At 37.3% G+C, this 18,029-nt stretch overlaps 1 protein-coding gene across 8 annotated transcripts in view; it reads right to left on the bottom strand.

Annotated features, from left to right (window-relative positions):
• LOC146002501 (chymotrypsin-C-like) overlaps positions 1 to 18,029 on the bottom strand; it is a 167,107-nt gene that overhangs the window by 40,924 nt on the left and 108,154 nt on the right. For all 8 annotated transcript variants that reach the window (XM_083140388.1, XM_083140386.1, XM_083140389.1 and 5 more), the window contains one exon: positions 14,700 to 14,825. In XM_083140388.1, coding sequence (XP_082996514.1) covers positions 14,700 to 14,825 — 126 coding nt within the window. The remainder of the gene's footprint in view (positions 1 to 14,699; positions 14,826 to 18,029) is intronic.

Genomic DNA, 18,029 nt, shown 5'->3' on the forward strand with positions numbered 1-18,029 from the left:
AATGGCGGTAAATATGCAACTGCCAAATATACAATATGGGTATGGATACTGGAAAATGAATATATCGTCATTTGATGATCCACTTTTTGCTGACAAATTCCAAGAGAAATGGAAATATTGGGAACGATTAAGAGCGAAACAAGTAAATATAATTAAGTGGTGGGATGAATATCTAAAGCGAGCTATCACACGATTTTGTAGACAATATAGTAGGGAACGGAACCAGGATTGGAATAATAAATACAATTTTTACTATAAAGTGTTGCGAAAGCTAACTGATGAAGGGGTAAGAGGGGGAAAAGTGCAACAGAACATTAAACAAGTACAGGCAATATTGTTGCAATTACACGCGCAAAAAAGAAGTGGGTGCAAAATACGTAGTAAACTTTTACCTTTTGACCCTCTTGAAATGGCCAATATTAGTCATGTTCTACATGAACGTAATCGTGGAAAACGCCAAACGATTCATAAGATAATAGACGAAGATAATTCGGAATATAGTAATGTGACTGACATAAAGGAAATCTTTTACCGCGCATATCACTCTAGATTTCAAGGAACAAGTTATGATCCAGCTCAGGAACAAATATTTTTACAACAAGTTCCGGAAATTTTTTCTGTTAATGAAAACTTGCGGATTGAAAAGTCCTTGACAGCTGCTGAGGTGTACGAAGCGATTCTGGGAATGAAGAATAACTCATCGCCAGGAATAGATGGTATTCCCATAGAGTTTTATAAAAGATTTTGGTCACTTGTAGGTAATATTGTGACAGATTAGATAAATGAAGTATATAATCAACACTGCTTGGGTAGGACGAGCAATACAGGTGTAATCGTCCTGGTTCCCAAAGTTCCTAACCCTACGATAGTAAAACACTATAGACCTATATCTTTGTTGTGCACGGATTATAAAATTTTTGCAAGATGTTTACTTCGTCGTCTTTTGCCTTATATGGAAAGAATGATCGGTGTCCATCAATACTGTTATGGTAATAATAGATCGATCTTTACTGTTTTACAGACAATTCGTGATGTCATAACTAGTTATAGACATACGACCATACAAGGTCACCATGGTATAGTGGCATTGGATTTTCAGAATGCTTTTGATACTGTACAGCACGAATTTTTATATGCTGTATTTTTAAGGATGGGTTGTAGTCCAAAATTTGTAAATGCGATTAAGAGTTTATATACTGATGCCAAATCGTGTGTAAAAATCAATGGGTTCTTAACTAAGACATTTCCTATACAAAGGGGTGTCAGACAAGGTGATCCCATGTCTATGATAAGTTTTTGTGTAGCGTTAATGCCATTTTTAAAGGTACTTGAAATGCAATTGCAGGGGTTAAATATTCACTCAACAACGATAAAATTATTAGGTTATGCTGATGATGTCACGGTGTTTGTGAATTTGCCGACAGATATGGAAATACTTGAAAATGTGATAGAAAAGTAAAGCTCGGTTGCTGGACTAAAGATTAACTATAATAAAACTCATTGGATGCACTTAGATGCTACAAACCACTCGTATCAAAATGATAAAATTCAAAAAGTAAATGCACTGAAAATACTTGGAATAATTTTTACCCACTCTTTACAAGAAATGATTGCTCAAAATTATTCAATATGTATTGCTGGCCTGAAAAGTGTGCTTAAACAAAACAAACTGCGTGCCCTTAGCTTGGTTGCCAGGGTAGCCTTTGTAAATATTTATGCGAGTTCAAAGCTCTGGTTTGTGGCTCGAGTGCTTCCGATGAGGAAATTGGTTTTTGTACAGATAAGGAGTGCGATAAACTGGTTTGTTTGGGCACAACAAATGTTGCGGGTGAGTCACGAGAATGTATGTCTGCCGGTACGGTGCGGGGGACTTGGCTTGATTTACGTGGAGTTAAAAAGCCAAGCTCTCCGAGTACAAGCAGATATGTCAATGTTAGTAAACTTCCCAGACAGTTTAACGGGTGTGATACTTAAGCAGATTTTGGACACCATACCATTGCAGTCTCCGATCGCTATAGCAACGGTGCCACCGCAGTATAAATATTTACAAGAATCAGTGCTAGAAATTTGTTATATACTACTTTCAGCGAAACCTCTTGAAATACCAAAAGTATCTCAATTATACAAGTCACGTTGTTTGGCAACACTGCCTAGCTGCAAGATAATGATTAATCAACCAACCCATCCCTGGCACAAAATATGGAACAATGTTCAAGCAGCACATTTATCGCCCTTGGTAAAATCTGCGTGGTACTGTGTGGTACAGGATATAGTGGTGACGGAAGAGAAATTACATAAATTAAAACTGTTACAAGACCCACTATGTGGTAGGTGTAAACAAAATGGTTCGATTTCACGCTGGCTAAGTGAATGCATATGGACACGTGAAACATGGAAATATCTATGTGTGTTATTAGGAAAAATTTGTCGCACCCATCCCAATGCGTGTACTGTGCATAACATAATGTTACCTACGTCTTCGTATTTTCCATGTACTAAATTGCGTAGTGTGCAATGGTTGGTTGGACATTATATATTGTTTGTCTGCATATATAAAGGTATAGATTTTCATGATCAATTTTTAATATATGTTAAACAGGAATATCATAAAGTGTCTCAAGATAAAAGAAAAATATTATTCGCACATTTTTTAAAGGTGCTGATGGAATGTTAAAGTACAAAGAACTATGGTTAGCCAAAAACTGTAGAATTACTGTATGAAAGAAAAATTGTAAATAAATAAATAATTAAAAATAAAATAAAAAAAAAGTGGTTTGGATCCCACTTTAAACTGTAGGTCCAGTCCTGATTAGCCTTACTGTGCATAAAGTGGGCTTAAAACACCAACTCAAACAAACTCTTCCACAGACACATTTATCACAGTCATTGCATGAAATTGTAGTTCGTGAGAGTTTGTTTCTTCTTTCTCCATTGGAAATGCAAATGTAACACCTATTTCCTTTTCTCGAAGCAGTTGCATAAGTAGATATATCTATGGGATTGTCAACCGTTGACCTAATTTTCCTTTGAAGCACGTTTTCCATTGCCGTAACTGTATTTGCATTCAATCCGTCAATGTTCTTTGCTCTATCTGCTACATGTGGCTCAATCAACTTCAGTCCAAGTTCTTGCAAGTAGATCCGATGTCTGTTTGAACTTTTTAGTTCCCACTGTGGATTGTTCATCAAATATAATGAATATCCATTTACCCCAGCAAAGTCTAACAGAGTGAAAAATACTGATAATGACCATCTCCGGGTACATCTCTTTGTTGTAAATTTTCTTGCCATTTGATCAATTGTATCAACCCCACCTTTGGTTTCGTTGTAGAATAAATGTATATGAGATTTATTCTTTGCTTGTGCGGTATCAACAGAATCGTCCATATGTCGTGTGGACAGCAGGAGCACATGTTTCTTTGGCGTTTCACGAGTTACATAAGAAACCAAAGTAACAGGGTGTTTCCCTGAGGCTGGGTCAGTGAATGCAAATTTGTTCGAGTAGACCGTTCGATCTTTGGTAGTCTTCAATTCTTCGGGAATGTGCTTCCGATGAAGGGTCATGGTACCAACAAGTGTAAGTCCGAAATCGCTGTAAAGTTCATCTGCCAGTTCCACTGAGGTATAATATCTGTCTGTTGTAACGTTTCTTCCGGATTGTCTAAACGGAGCTACAAGTCTCTTCACAATTTCCTTAGGACCTCTGGACTGTGGGCTGCAGTCATCCGTCTTGCCTGCATAAAATTCCATTTGTAGAACATACTTTTCGGCACAGTTAGCCAACATTCTTATAAGTATTCCATACTTTCCAGGTTTAGACTTCATAAAAACTTTAAATGGACATCTTCCCCTAAACAATGACAACAACTCATCAACAACTATGTTCTCCCCTGGGCAGTAATACCGTAAGAAAGTTTTATTTATTTCATCAAAAACTTCTCTCAGTGCAGCGAACTTGTCAGACTTCCTGCGAGCGTCTCTAGTTTCTCTGTCATCGAAACGTATTATTTTCAATAATTCTCGAAATCTAGTACGGCTCATTGTTGCTAAGTAGACAGGTCGAACACATTTTTGTGACCACAAATCGCGGTAGTTGATTCTTGTATCATCATTACACGCCATGAGAATAAAGACGCCAATCAGTGCCTTCATTTCAACCTCATTTGTCTTACTTATGCCAGTCCGCTCCTCAGCCCCTTCATTTGAATATCTCACTATTATTTGTAGATTATCTGAAGTGAAAAATTTCAAGAAAGAATCCAAGATATTGTCGACTCTTCCTGCAGGTAGCAAACTCGAGTGAACTCTAACAATATTTTGTGTAGAGCGTCGTCTTCCTCGAGGAGGTTCAGGTAAGTACATTCTGCCTGACTTCGCAACATACACTGTTGGAGAACTAGATCCAGAGATTTGTTCTGTTCCCTCAGCACCATCTTCATCTCCTGCATCTTCATCCTCACTTGAAGGCGCAACATCAGTATATTCAATTGAACCATCTTCTACCTCACTAATATTTTCGTCTGAAAGTGCATCATCATCATCCCATAAATGTTCAATAGCCTCCTCCAACTCTTTCGGAGAAAGAACGTCACATTTTCTTCCGCTCATGATGGAAGGAAACACACGTCTATGAACAGTCCACTTCTGAAACCGAATGATTATTTGCGGTAACAACAAAATAACAGCGGCGGTCACTTCAAAGAGAATTCGGCACGAAATCGCTCTGAAAACTTTATCAACTGCCTCCGGACAAATATTGTAGCATAAAAATAACACAGGCAGCTAAACAACAATACCAAACACTAAATGCAAATGATGCCGACAAGAATTGTAAAGAAATTAGCAGGTATCACCTTGGACCAAGGGTGGCAGTCAGTGCCACTTTCTATATATGACAGTTAAAAATTAAAATGGAAATAAAATAATCTCTTGAATTTTAGCAAATATGAAAATACACATCTGAATTAACAATAAACAGGATTTTTAATTCAATTGCTCAAGGCAGTTTCGATTACCAACACAAAAACTTCAAAAGTGGTACTTTATGCCACACCTTGGTCCTGCTAGGGTTAACTTCAGAAACATTTGAAGAGAATGGTGCATGCACTAAAAGTCCCTGTTATTGACCATCTGAGAGAAGACATAGTTGCTGCTTTCGATGATGTTGCACCTGCTACATTGCCAAATGTTCTATGTGAGTGTGAGAGACGTCAACGAGTGTTCTCACAGGAATATTGACAACACTATAATGTGCATATATCGTAAGTGAAAGATATGCGTATAACGTTTTGCTGTCTAAAAATAAGTTAGAAAATCCTTCGCTGCTTCATTTCTCGTGAAATTCTAGCCTGATTTGATATATCACATCACCCCCTTTAATTTGAAATTTTTGTGTTGAATTCAATATGGCTGTCAACAATATGCCGGACCTGCGCTTGATACACACAGCTAGAGATCTCCCTGTGCCTAACCTATTTCTTTCATGACCAGGATAACTCCTTTACATTTTGTACGGGGTGTTAAAGGACTTTTGACTCGTCATAGTTCAAGTAACGAGGCTTTTATGAGTCACATAGTTACACATATTATTTTGTATCTTCTGATCCCATTGCAGTCCCAGAATGATTCTTTGATATGTTATAGAGCATGGCATGAGGGACTAAATATATTTTTTTTCACGATTTTTGGTGATGACATGTTTAGAGATATTCAAAGTCAAAAGTCAAGGTCACGTGACAAAATTATATTTTTATCGAAAGATAGGCTTGTCATATATCACTGGAAAGCTTGTTCAATTCCCTGTACAATAAACTTTATTTGAGCTTCCTAGACGAAACAGTGGCGGAGTTACAGCACATTTATTTTATTATTAAGCGCGCTCAAAAAGGGCAATTTCTGCTAACTTTGACCTTGAATAATTTAACAATTACAAGACGCACGAGACTAAAAATTTTCATAGTTACTAAGTTCTATGCATAGTTTCAACGCCCCAAATTCAATGAAAATCGGAAATGGTCAGGTTGGGGGCTGTGTTGATTTCGCATGGAATGACTCATATCAATTAATTATACTAAGTCTTTTGCTCTTATCAAAAAAATAAATGATTCCGGACTTAACCGTTGGACTGTGATAAAGACACAATTTCATTGGGACTATTCTTCATTTGGATGCACATCAAATGGTGTATCTTTCATTAAAATACATTAAAACTTGTATCGTTTCGAAGGTTATAAATTAGGCTACAACTTTTTACTCGAAACAATTTCCTGTTAATTAATTTGTTCAAAAGTTATAAGCAAGCATTAACAATTTTAAGATTATTCTTTTAAAATTATGGCAAAATCACTGACATTATCGAAAAATTAAACACAACATTTTTTGTAGCCCATCTAATGAGGATTAAGACTAAAATAATATTATCTGCCTATGACAATTGGTTGCGGATGAACTGGAACTGATTTCTGCGAAAGTGATGTTTGGGGTGTGCTGGGGTGAAAGCACCGCGGGTATTTTGCACTCCTAGTAGTGTTCTAGCAACTGGCCAAGCTGTTCTAGCTTTTACCGAATTATTCCCGACATTCGACGATTTTTTTTTCATTGACAGGGCTATCATTCCTGCCAGCAAATAGAAGAGGAATTAGGACAGGGGTAATTTTTTCACATGAATGCATGCGAGTACGTTAGTCGATTACTTCCATTTTTGCATAATTACTTACCAAGTGTAAGATAATGAAGATTGATTACTATCCGCCATTTTAGGCGAAATGGTAATTCCTGTTTCGTTTAATAAGTTGAAAGCTAAACATGTTTTTTTTAAGTAGGGAATTTGTGGTCAGTGACAGGTGAACATTGAGTTTATTTTTAAGTCCACTTTATACACAGAAAGACTAATCGGGACTGGACCTAAAGTTTAAAGTGGGATCCGAATCACTATGAGCGTCCACCAGTATATCCAACCCTTGATTACAAGGCGGCGAGTATTTCACTACACCACCGAAGAGACAGGTGCTTCGTAACCATTGCATAATGTTTTTATTTTATTTTATAGATCTTTGTATTAATCGTTAAGTTTATGTCTATGTTTGGACAATGTAAACCAATGCTTTATACTTCTGTTGGGAAATACAATATTATGTTTATAGGTATGAAGAACATAGTTGTATAAATATTACTGCCACTCAGAGTGTTTAAAAATCATGATTTTTATTTTAAAAAATCATTTTTGATGTTTTTTTTTAATCTGATTTGTTTATTTAAATCGAGTTTTTAATTTTTTTTAAAAAAAACACGCTTAAAAGTGCTTGGTTTTTGGCACCATACATCCTGATACATGTTATTTTACAGAAAGGCTTTTTTCTGGTAAACGGCTCTGTAAAATATTTGAACAGTTTCATAAAAACAAATAAAAAATAGCATGAAAATACACATCTTTCTGTTTCTGATATTGTATGTATGAATTTACGACGTAAATGTTTGTTAAGTGTGTTAATGAAACTATAATAATTTCAAAAACTTTATTCTACTGAAAATATAACATTCTGGATGTAGTATATAATTGTACATAAAATATTTGTAGCTGAATTTTGGCAATTTTTTAATGATAGTTTGCAAAATATCAGTTGCCATGTTTATTTACAGTTTAATGATTGATTGATTGATTTGTTGTTTTAAGTCCACTTTATACACAGGTAGCATAATCGGAAATGAACCTACACTTTAAAGTGGGATCCGAACCACTGTGTCATCTGGCTCCACCGGGTATCGAACCCGGGACCCCTTCATTACAAGGCAACGTCGTTACCACTATGCCATCCGGGAAGCCCATTTACAGTTTATTGATAATGACACTATTTACTCTTCAGCATGATTAGTACTTTGTGATTATTGTTCACAAAATAGTTGCTATTTTTGCCTATAAAAATTGTTGAATTTTAAATCAAGAAAAAATTATGGGTATTTACAGTTTACATATTACATTTATTTTCGTGCGAGCTTCACCTCATCAGTACATTTTGTTTCCTTTCTTTTCCTATCTTAGAGCCTAATAAATACCATTAAATGATTATGAGATTAATGTCCTTTCAACAAACGTGATTCTGACATCTACAAAATCCTTATGTACATTATTCTATCAATTATTTTCTTCAAATGATTTAAATCAGTGATTTATTTTAAAAAATCAACTGATTTAAATTGCGATTTAAATCAACCTGATTGAAATCAATTCAACTTGCTGCCAATTCAACAAGAAAAACAATCAATAGCATGCAATGTTAATTGAACATTGTCTAGTGCTTACACTACTCACATCTACACTAACCCTACGTCTCTTGTTTTCAAGTGAACTATTTCTTTTCGCAGATTGTTCCGTTCAAACCTACGAATAACCTGTGAATTATTGGTCCAAGACTCTCATTACTACTCTGCTTGTATGTTTGGGTGTGTGTGTGTGTGTGTGATTTGACTTACTTTTCGAGTTTTTTTTGCCAGTTTTGGTTAATCGCGACAATTAGAATGAATTATGATTGATTGATTTTGTTTATTTTACTTCTCTTTTCTGTCACTTTTGGCTAATCGCGAAGATGATGATGAGTGATGATATGATGAAATTGATAAAAGGACACTCACAAAGAACACCCATCCCCAAGTCGGGAATCGAACCCAGAATCCCTAGTGTCGTAGCGCGTTACGCTAACCACTCCGCCACGGAGCTCGGCAGACTGAATGATGACTGGATGAAATTATGTAGGGACACTCGCAAAGATTAACCATATGCCCCAACCAAGATCCAAAGCTGTATGTGCAATCGTTCGCGAGTAACGATAAGTCCACTGTGATTATTTGTATTGCCTTCAGCCATCTTAACTGACTGTTTCCTCTCTCACTGACTCATAAACGCACAGCCCTAACCCATAGACCTAGAAACCTGAAAGGTTATGATGTGAGTACCAGCCATGGGCTTCGGGAGGGTAATCGAACAAGTCCATCGACCCATCCATCCCTTGGAAATTGTCATCGTATCAAGTTACAAAAGAGCAGAAATCTTGTTATATGTATTGCTCAGTGGCGGCGATTACGGGGGGAGGGGGCAGTTGTCCCCAACTTTTCGCCACTTTTGCCCCGACACTATGCTAAACCTTATATGCCAAGGGAAATATAGTGGCCTTGCCCCCCCCCCAGATATTTGGCACCTTGCCCTCCCGGTTTCGGAACCCAATCGCCGCCACTGGTATTGCTCATAACAGAAATAAAATTCAGTTAGTTACTGAAACAAAGTAATGAAAGTAAAACTACATTAGATTTTTTTAAAAATGTGTAAATTACAAGAATTATGATTATGTTTTCATATTTCATGTTCATTTCATATTCATTTTCATATGTATTAAAATTCTAACAATTAATTCAAAGAATAATTGGTTCGTCAGTTTTCTAAAGTCTAAAAATTTTCCACTAACTTTTGGGTGTCACTAACTTAATGAAATGCAAAATAATAATGTAAAACAGTTGAAGGTCAAGTGGAAGTGTCTTCTCAAGAATAAGATAATAGTAGTAATAATAGTTTCCAGAAAAATAATACATTTTGAATAAAATTGTTGTATTTCTTTAGTTTATAATTGTAAACAAATATTGTATAATAACAATAATTGCAATGATACTAATTATTATTGTTGTTTTTATTTTTCAAGTTTTATCAATGGTCTGACCTCCCCTACAAAAATTTCTGGCGACCCCCATGGTTCCCACTAAGGGATTTTCAGAAATTCAACCTCTAAGGGGGGGGGGGAGGGAAGGTGATGTTATTTTTGAATTGCTACATTTACAGCTGAAACCCCTGGAGGTAGAAGAATCAAAGTTGTAAACAAAAGCCAACACCCGCGGATGAGTTGATATTTATGAAACATAGGTTTCAATGGTATAATTTTTTTTGTGCATTGAAATAACTAAAGAGTACCATGTACTTGTTTAATACATAACTTCTTCTCACTACAAACATACACTTTCGATTCCCAAAGACACACGAGAGCACTACACAAGCGTTTTTTCTTGGTCACATCAGTACCATTGTTGTACACACATACTCAGAGCGAGTCACTGTCTCAGGATAGTCTCCTTGTAGCATGTCAAGAGGTTCGCCTCCACTTGCAACCTCTGCTTCTCGATCTCAATCCTCTGCATCTCCGCTTCGTATATGGACTCTAGCAACTTGGACACCTGATTGCACTTGTTGATGGAGTACAAGGTCGAGTCTCCTGCTATGGACATCAGAGTCTCCAACCCAGGGCTCAGCTGTCCTCGGAAGGGTTGCTTACCCGCGGATTGCTGCGGGTTCGCGTCCGTTGGTACCTTTGGACCACCCTGGCTTTCGTAATCTGGAACCTCGTTTCCATTGGAGTCACTATCGGAGCTTGTAGCAGGCAATGGCGGCTTATAAGGCGTCAGGATAGATGACGGGTACCCTGTTGGTAAATATGTCCATTATAACGTTTGTACCAGAAGGTTTACATAGTAAATTAATTTAGTAATCCTACACGCGTCATTCAATTGTTTAGTTGGCTTCTACGGACAAGTTCAGTATCGATATTACGCACGAAAACTGAGCCATGTTCTTTATATATATTTAGTATTGTAAGACATCAAAATATTCAACACGGCAAGTTTACAACTGCTAGAGTTTAGTCAATACGGTTATATTTCTCATTCATGACGTTCCTAGTGCATTTGCATCTGCAAAGCTTACTAAAGATGCGCAGAACCATGCGCCTGCGCAGATGGTCTTGTGGGCGTAACCTCTTTGGCGGGTAAGTGACTCGCATCTAAGTTGTGCATCATGAGAAATGAAGTCAAGAGAGCTTTGCCGATCTTACCTCTTCCAGAATACATTGAACATTTAATGCTCGTTTGGCGAACACTGAATCACCAAATATTGGAGGGTTGGCAGGAAGTTCTCTCTTTCTGACTACATCTTCGTTAAGTATCCTTTTCCCCTTCCTAGTCGCTCTCTCTCTTTCCATAACATATGATGTGTTCCATTTGTGTATCAATTTGTTCACTGACGCCGTGTCAGACGTTCTGATATCCTCATAGAACATCCATCTATATTCTTACATTTTATTATCTATTTATCCCTTCGGACATATTCCATTTTTTCCATGTTTTTCTGTCTTCTTGTATACACCATTTACTATCCAACATCCATCATTACGGACGCTCTTTCCATTGTCTTGGACAAGTCTTGGACAATGTTTCGTATGCTGTTTTTGAAATAGAAAGGCACTCTGTTGCTACTTTTCCTGTTGTTTTACCGTAGTTATTTATACCTGCATCATCATCATGATACCTTACATTTCTCGTCATAAATTCCCCACAAAAATGTTAATATGTGTATTACACAAAAGCTCCCATTTTGTATTTCATAATTTTCAATCACCCTGTCTCTAATACCTCTTCTCATTCTTCAAGCAGCACAGCGCGCTACCATTCCAAGGATCCCGGGTTCGAATCCCGGCCTGGGCATGTGTGTTCTTGTAAGTGTTATTTCATTAATTTCATCATACCATTACTCATCCTCATCTTCGCGATTAGCTAAAAGTGGCAGAGAAGCGAAGCAAAATAAGCCCAATCAATCATTCTTCTAGTATTTATATTGAAGTATTCATTCATGGCGAAGAGGTTAATATAATACGCTACCAAGTCTGAAGTATTAAGTTAAAACCCTTGGTAAGTAATACATGTTGCAATGTATTTGTTCCTTCATCTATGTCTCTCATTAATTCATCATTCGTTCTCAGCGTTGCGATTAACCTAGAGGGCTAGAGAACAGATGTAAAATAACCACAATGCAAATAAATTGGGTATAAACCAGATGATAAAAAATTGTAATTTATAGTAAGAAGCCAGGGCGAATAAGGAATCTTGTACGGACGATAAATAGGGAAAAAGCTTGAGGATAGAGCCTCTCCGATGGCGCAGTGGCAGCGTCGTCGCCTTGTAAGGGGTCCCGGGTTCGATCCACTGGAGACCCATAGTGGTTAGGATCCCACTTTAAACTGTAGGGTCCAGTCCCAATTAGCCTTACTGTGCATAAAGTGGACTTAAAACACCAATTGAATCAATCAATCAAAAGGTTGAGGAAAATGAAAAGGATCGTAAGTAAAGGGTGAAGTGGAAAGATTTCGTAAAGCTTCACGTTCTTGTAAAAATTAAAGAAATTAGGTCAAATGTAAAACAAGATCGATTATTTTGCAGACATGTCGTTTAAGTATCTTGTATGTAGTATATATATTGTTAGATTGGGTGAGTCTCTGTAAAGTGAGGAAAGGTTATACTGAATTGGTTGGGCGAGGTTAGTCACAGTGAGACGAGGTTAGAATAGGTTTGGTTGGGTGGCGGTAGGCGAAGTGAAACGAGGTTAGGTTAGTTTAGGTTGTGCTGGGCGAGGCTATAGGAGCTGGACAAAGTTAGGTTGGGTTGTGCGATGTTAGACGAAGTGAGACAATATTAGATTAATTTGCGTTTCGCTAGATGAAAGTATACAAAAGTAAGTTAGGTTACTTTTAAATCTAACTCGTTTATTCTTTGCAGTTATTGGGTTCTTAGCTCATGTTTTCTTTCACTGTAACTTTTACTGTCTGCGAATGTGAAACCTACGATTATAGTTCTGTTTAATTGTTGTCAATATATCTAGTAGAAATTAACTAAAGCCGAAATATAAATATGTTCCACCTTGATGCATTCATTGGTTCTTATATTAACATGAATCCAAAGAAAAGAAATGAAGTAATGTTGACAAAGTAACAATAATAATTTTAAAAAATGAAGAAACACCGAGATATACAATCGGAAGAATGATTGACTACCAGATATATTTATTTTATAATTGTCACTTTTAACGGCTTTCGTTGCAGTTGTCTTGTCTTACATTGTAACCATAATTGATTTCACTTGGCGTGGTGAGAGGTCTTGTTATAAGAGTCGAAACGTTTCCAGCAACATACAACTTGAGCCTGCTTTTTGTACAAGAGAAGAAGTTAAATTCAGTTCTCTCGGGGCTAAATCCATTACAGTTTACATCATGGCCATGTCACACGGAATGGTATATTGTTAACATAAGAATAGTGACACCGAAATTAACTATCAACTTTATTTGGACACCTGGTCATTCTTTAATAGAAGGGAATGATATAGCAGATACTTTGGAAAAATATGCAGCAAATCAAACAATCCAACGGCCGTTTTCAATAAAGCTTCCGTCTGTAGTTTTCGAATCACATATTTAAAAAAAATTACTTAGTGGCTGGCAAAGTTTGTGGACGAATAGTGGCACTCAATGCGGTAAGGTGTACGATTCCATACAAGAAATAAATCAAAAGGAATGTTGGTTCAAACATATTCGACTCTCCCGGAGTTCCCTCACAACTTCAATGAGCTGCAGGTTAAATCACACTATCGGTGCATCTCACCTTTACAAGAAGAACTTAGTGCCTTCACCAGTTTGTATGTGTAGTGAATATATTGCAAATCCAAACCATATTATATTTCAGTGCAAACATTATGAAACACACAGAGAACAATTTTTACAGGACTTGTACAAGAGTTGACATCAAGCGCCACTGCCTTGTTTACTGACTTCTTCATCCTCGGTGATCAATATTCTTACAAAATATTTCAGAAAGTCAAAAATAATGTTATAAATGTATAATGAAGTGGTTATCTATTTATTATGAAAGTCATGTGTATGTGTGTGTATGTATAAATATTATATGCATGCATTTAGTATATATTGTAAATTGACAAATTGTTAACTGTTGCATGGATTATGTCCACAACAAATGAAGTTTTATACAGAAACACCGTGATTTCAAATGGCATTTTAAAATATTTATGATAACTACTAAAAACAAAAATACATAATCTGATAGAGAAAACTCAAAAGTTTAATGGAAAACATGTTCGAAATGTCCACCTTGACGATTTATCACTTCTTGCACCTGGTTGCACATATTGTCAAATATCTGACCAAAGGTTGCACGACTAACTTGTGCAGTACAGTGTTCGATGTTTGCTTTCAAATCATCTAGTAATAACAGTTCTCGTTTGAAAACTCCCTGCTTTAGGAAACCCCACAAGAAATAGTCTCTCGGGTTTAAATCAGGGCTAGTTGGAGGCCACTCTAAACCATTTTGAAATAAATGTGTGTATCGATTGTCAGGACAGGTTCTGTTGTATGCGGCCTAGCTCCGTCTTGCTGGAACCATTGCTGACGAATTGGACAACGTTTCCGTCGAAGACCAGGAATGAAGTATTCCCGCAGCATTTGCAAATAAATTTCTGATGTGACATAGCCATCAAAAAATAAAGGTCCAATCAAGCCACGTTTCGATACACTACTATACCAAAACCTTTTGTGCGTACAGAGGTGTCTCCTTCGTTCATGTGGATTATAGGTTGCCAAAAATTAAATTTTAGACTTTTGTCAATCATAACATATACAAATTATTACTGTGAATATACTAAATATTTTTTTAGGGTCATTTGAAATCACGGCGTTTTTGTTGAAACACCCGGTATATAAAAATCCTTGAGCCTGTCTTAGGTTAGGTAGGTTAGATTCGGTACGGTTCGCAGGGATCCATTTTAGTTACTTAAAGAACCAATGAGTTGATTGCGAAGCAATGCACGTGAGTATGATTAAGAACTTACTTGGAGTCTTTGTAGGGTTCAATTCCGGCGGGACAATTCCAAATTCCTCCCGTCCATTAAGTGGCACTGGAAGGGTTGTTCGAAGGAAAGATTGCAGCTTAATTTCAGTCACTGTGTCGCGTGGAGCTGAGGGAGGAAAACAATTATTAATCAACACTTTATAATTTTGTTGTAATGGCTACGTAAAATTTTCACTAATTTTCATTAGTGGCGTATATTTAAATGTAAAATGTATGTGCAAGAAAATTCAAAGTTTACATTTATACATGAAAAAATCATATCATAGTAAATATTTGCTCGTAAGGTTTCAATTTTATTTCATTTTTCTAGCAAACCATAATTTTGTTCAGTACAGTTGAAAGCTACAAAAAATTAACTATAAATTTTGATACTCGTTACCTGAAAAAGTTATCAAGTAACAATTATTTATTTCAAAACTATTTAGAGTTAGTACTGTTACTTGTAACACGTTCAAAATACGTTATATACGTATATATATATTTGTGTGTTTGTGTAAGTTTAAATAAGTGTTGTGAACACTTAATCTTTTATACAACGCTAAAAATTGCATTAAAGACTAAAATATACAGTATAACAAGAAACTATTCTGTACCGTAATAAATCAAAACTACAAAATAATTAGATGTGAGTTCATATTTACAAAATTTTCGATATCATAGAATGCCTAAATGCATTCAATAATATACGACATTAATTTATAATTAAACATATTACGATTATAACATGGAACATTGACTGCATTACGACGAAAAATCGGGATACACTTTGGCTTACTAAAATTGCATTTTGGAACTTCTATGGTCTGTACAATAAAATTGTTTTTTTATTTTTTTATGATAGGAACTCCATAAAAATCTTGGTTGTAAAAATAGAATATGTGGTCTGTTAGGAAAGTAATGAGACTGGCAACACTGTGCACGAACTGGCAACGCAGCTGCCCCCACCTTCACACGGCACGTAGGGGAACGCTTGCCGTTGACTCAGTACAAGTATCAACTTGCTGCAGTTCTACACGAGCGTCTGACGTGAAGTTGTGTTTGTGATGTTCGTTAAGAAAATGTACTGGCAAAAGTTTGAATAACCTTGTGCCATCAAATTTTGTGTTAAGCTTGGCGAATCTGCTGCTGTGACTTATGAAAAGTTACAAAGGGCTTATGGAGAACATGCACTATCTAAGGCATAAGTGTTCAGATGGCACATGTCCTTTTTAGAAAGCCGAGAACAAGTGGAAAACGAACCTCGTGCGGGAAGACTTTCAACCTCAAAAACGGATGACAATGTGGAAAGAGTGAGGTCTCTTGTGAGGTCAGATCGTCGATTGACGATGAGAATGATCAGTAGTGAGTTAAATTTGAACGTGTGTACCGTCCATGAAATTTTAACACAAGATTTGGAGAAAAGTGTGCGCCAAGATTGTTCCAAAGAACCTCGCGCCTGAGCAGAAAACCTATCGGAGGGATGTGTGTCTTGATCTTCTCGACCGCCTTGACAGGGAGCCAGAATTCTTCAGTTGCGTGATCACAGGTGATGAATCATGGATTTTAGAGTATGATCCCGAGACAAAATGCCAAAGTCATGAGTGGCACACTGCAAACTCTCCCCGTCCCAAGAAAGTGAGAAGAAGCAAATCCAAAATCAAATCGATGCTCATTTGTTTCTTTGACAGTCGGGGGATCTTCCACAAGGAATTTGTGCCACCAGGACAAACTGTCAATCAAACTTTTTATCGGGAAGTTCTTGCAAGACTCAGGAAAAGGGTTGCACGTGTGCGACCAGACATTGCACGCACTTGGATGCTGCACCACGAGAATGCAGCATGTCACACGGCAGTCTCCCTCAATGAATTTTTGGCAAAAAGTATGCATTCCTGTGGTTCCTCAGCCCCCTTTTTCGCCGGATCTCAGTCCCTGTGACTTTTTTTTATTACCTTTGCTCCAAAACCACTTGAAAGGACGCCATTTTGATACTTTGGATAATATCCAGAAGAGCGTAACCGACGAGCTAAAAGGTATTCCAGCAGAAGCCTTCCAGCACTGCTACGAACAATGGAAACAACGCCTCCATCGCTGTGTAGCTGCCTAAGGGAACTATTTTGAAGGGGATAACCTTGATTTGTAAAAATAATAAAATTCATCGTTTACAGAAAATCAGTCTCATTTCTTTCCTAACAGACCACGTATATTTATATTATTTGTTCGATTGTTTGTTGAGTATTGCACATATGCAACGTAGATACGTTCCCATAATCGTAAAAAATGTAACTTTTGAAATTAATGTTCTTTGCATACTTTTCACACACACACACAAACATATACATATATACGAGGCACAGGTAAAAAAAGGGTCCATAATGTTTTACTTGGGACTGGCAACACTGACGAAGCTGCGCGTGCACGGAAGCATGCTTTAGTATTCTGTGTCTGCAACAAAGCTATATTTCTCAGTGTTGAGGTGCGTACGTGCGAGTAGCAGAAAGTTGGAATGTCTGCTGCAATAGAAACTCCCGCCAAATGCGAGGTTAGGTCGGTGATTAGATTTCTCAACCCAAAAGGACTGAGTACAGCTGACATTCATCGGAAATTGTTTGCTATTTACGGACCAACAGTAATGTGTGAAGGAAAGGGAAGGCAATGGTACCGTTGTTTTCGGGAAGGACGTTCAAATGTTCATGATGACGAGCGGAGCAGCAGACCTAGTGTTCAGACGGGCGACCTTGTGCAACGTGTTGATGAGAAAGTGCGATCCAATCGCCGTTTCATTACTGATCTAGGCAAGGAGTTTCCTGAAGTGTCTGATAAAACATTGCACGGAATTGTAACGGACAATCTGGGATATCGCAGACTGTGCGAGGTGGGTGCCAAAAATGTTGACACACACTCGCAAAGATGAAAGAATGAAATCAGCACATGATTTTTTTGGCCCGCTGGGAGAAGGATGGATGTGACTTGTTTTTTTTTCACATAGTGACTGGAGGCTAAAACTAGATATCGTACGTCACTGGTGAGTCGAAGCAGCGATCCATGCAATGGTGTCACTTCGGTTCACCGACACCGAAGAAATTCAAGCAAACACAATCACATCGCAAAATCATGGCAACCGTGTTTTGGGACCAAAAAGGTGTAATCCTCGTGGAATTCCTGGAACCGGGACGAACCATCACAGCAGATGTGTATTGTGAAACACTGTCTAATCTGCGACGTGACATCCAAAACCGGCGAAGAGAAATGTTACGATCTGGAATTCTGCTTATTCATGACAACGCCCGCCCACGCACAGCTGACCGTACTTTTGCGACAATTCAAAAATTCC

This window comes from Lepisma saccharinum, chromosome 18, assembly GCF_977018435.1.
Source record: "Lepisma saccharinum chromosome 18, izLepSacc3.1, whole genome shotgun sequence".
NCBI lineage: Eukaryota > Metazoa > Arthropoda > Insecta > Zygentoma > Lepismatidae > Lepisma > Lepisma saccharinum.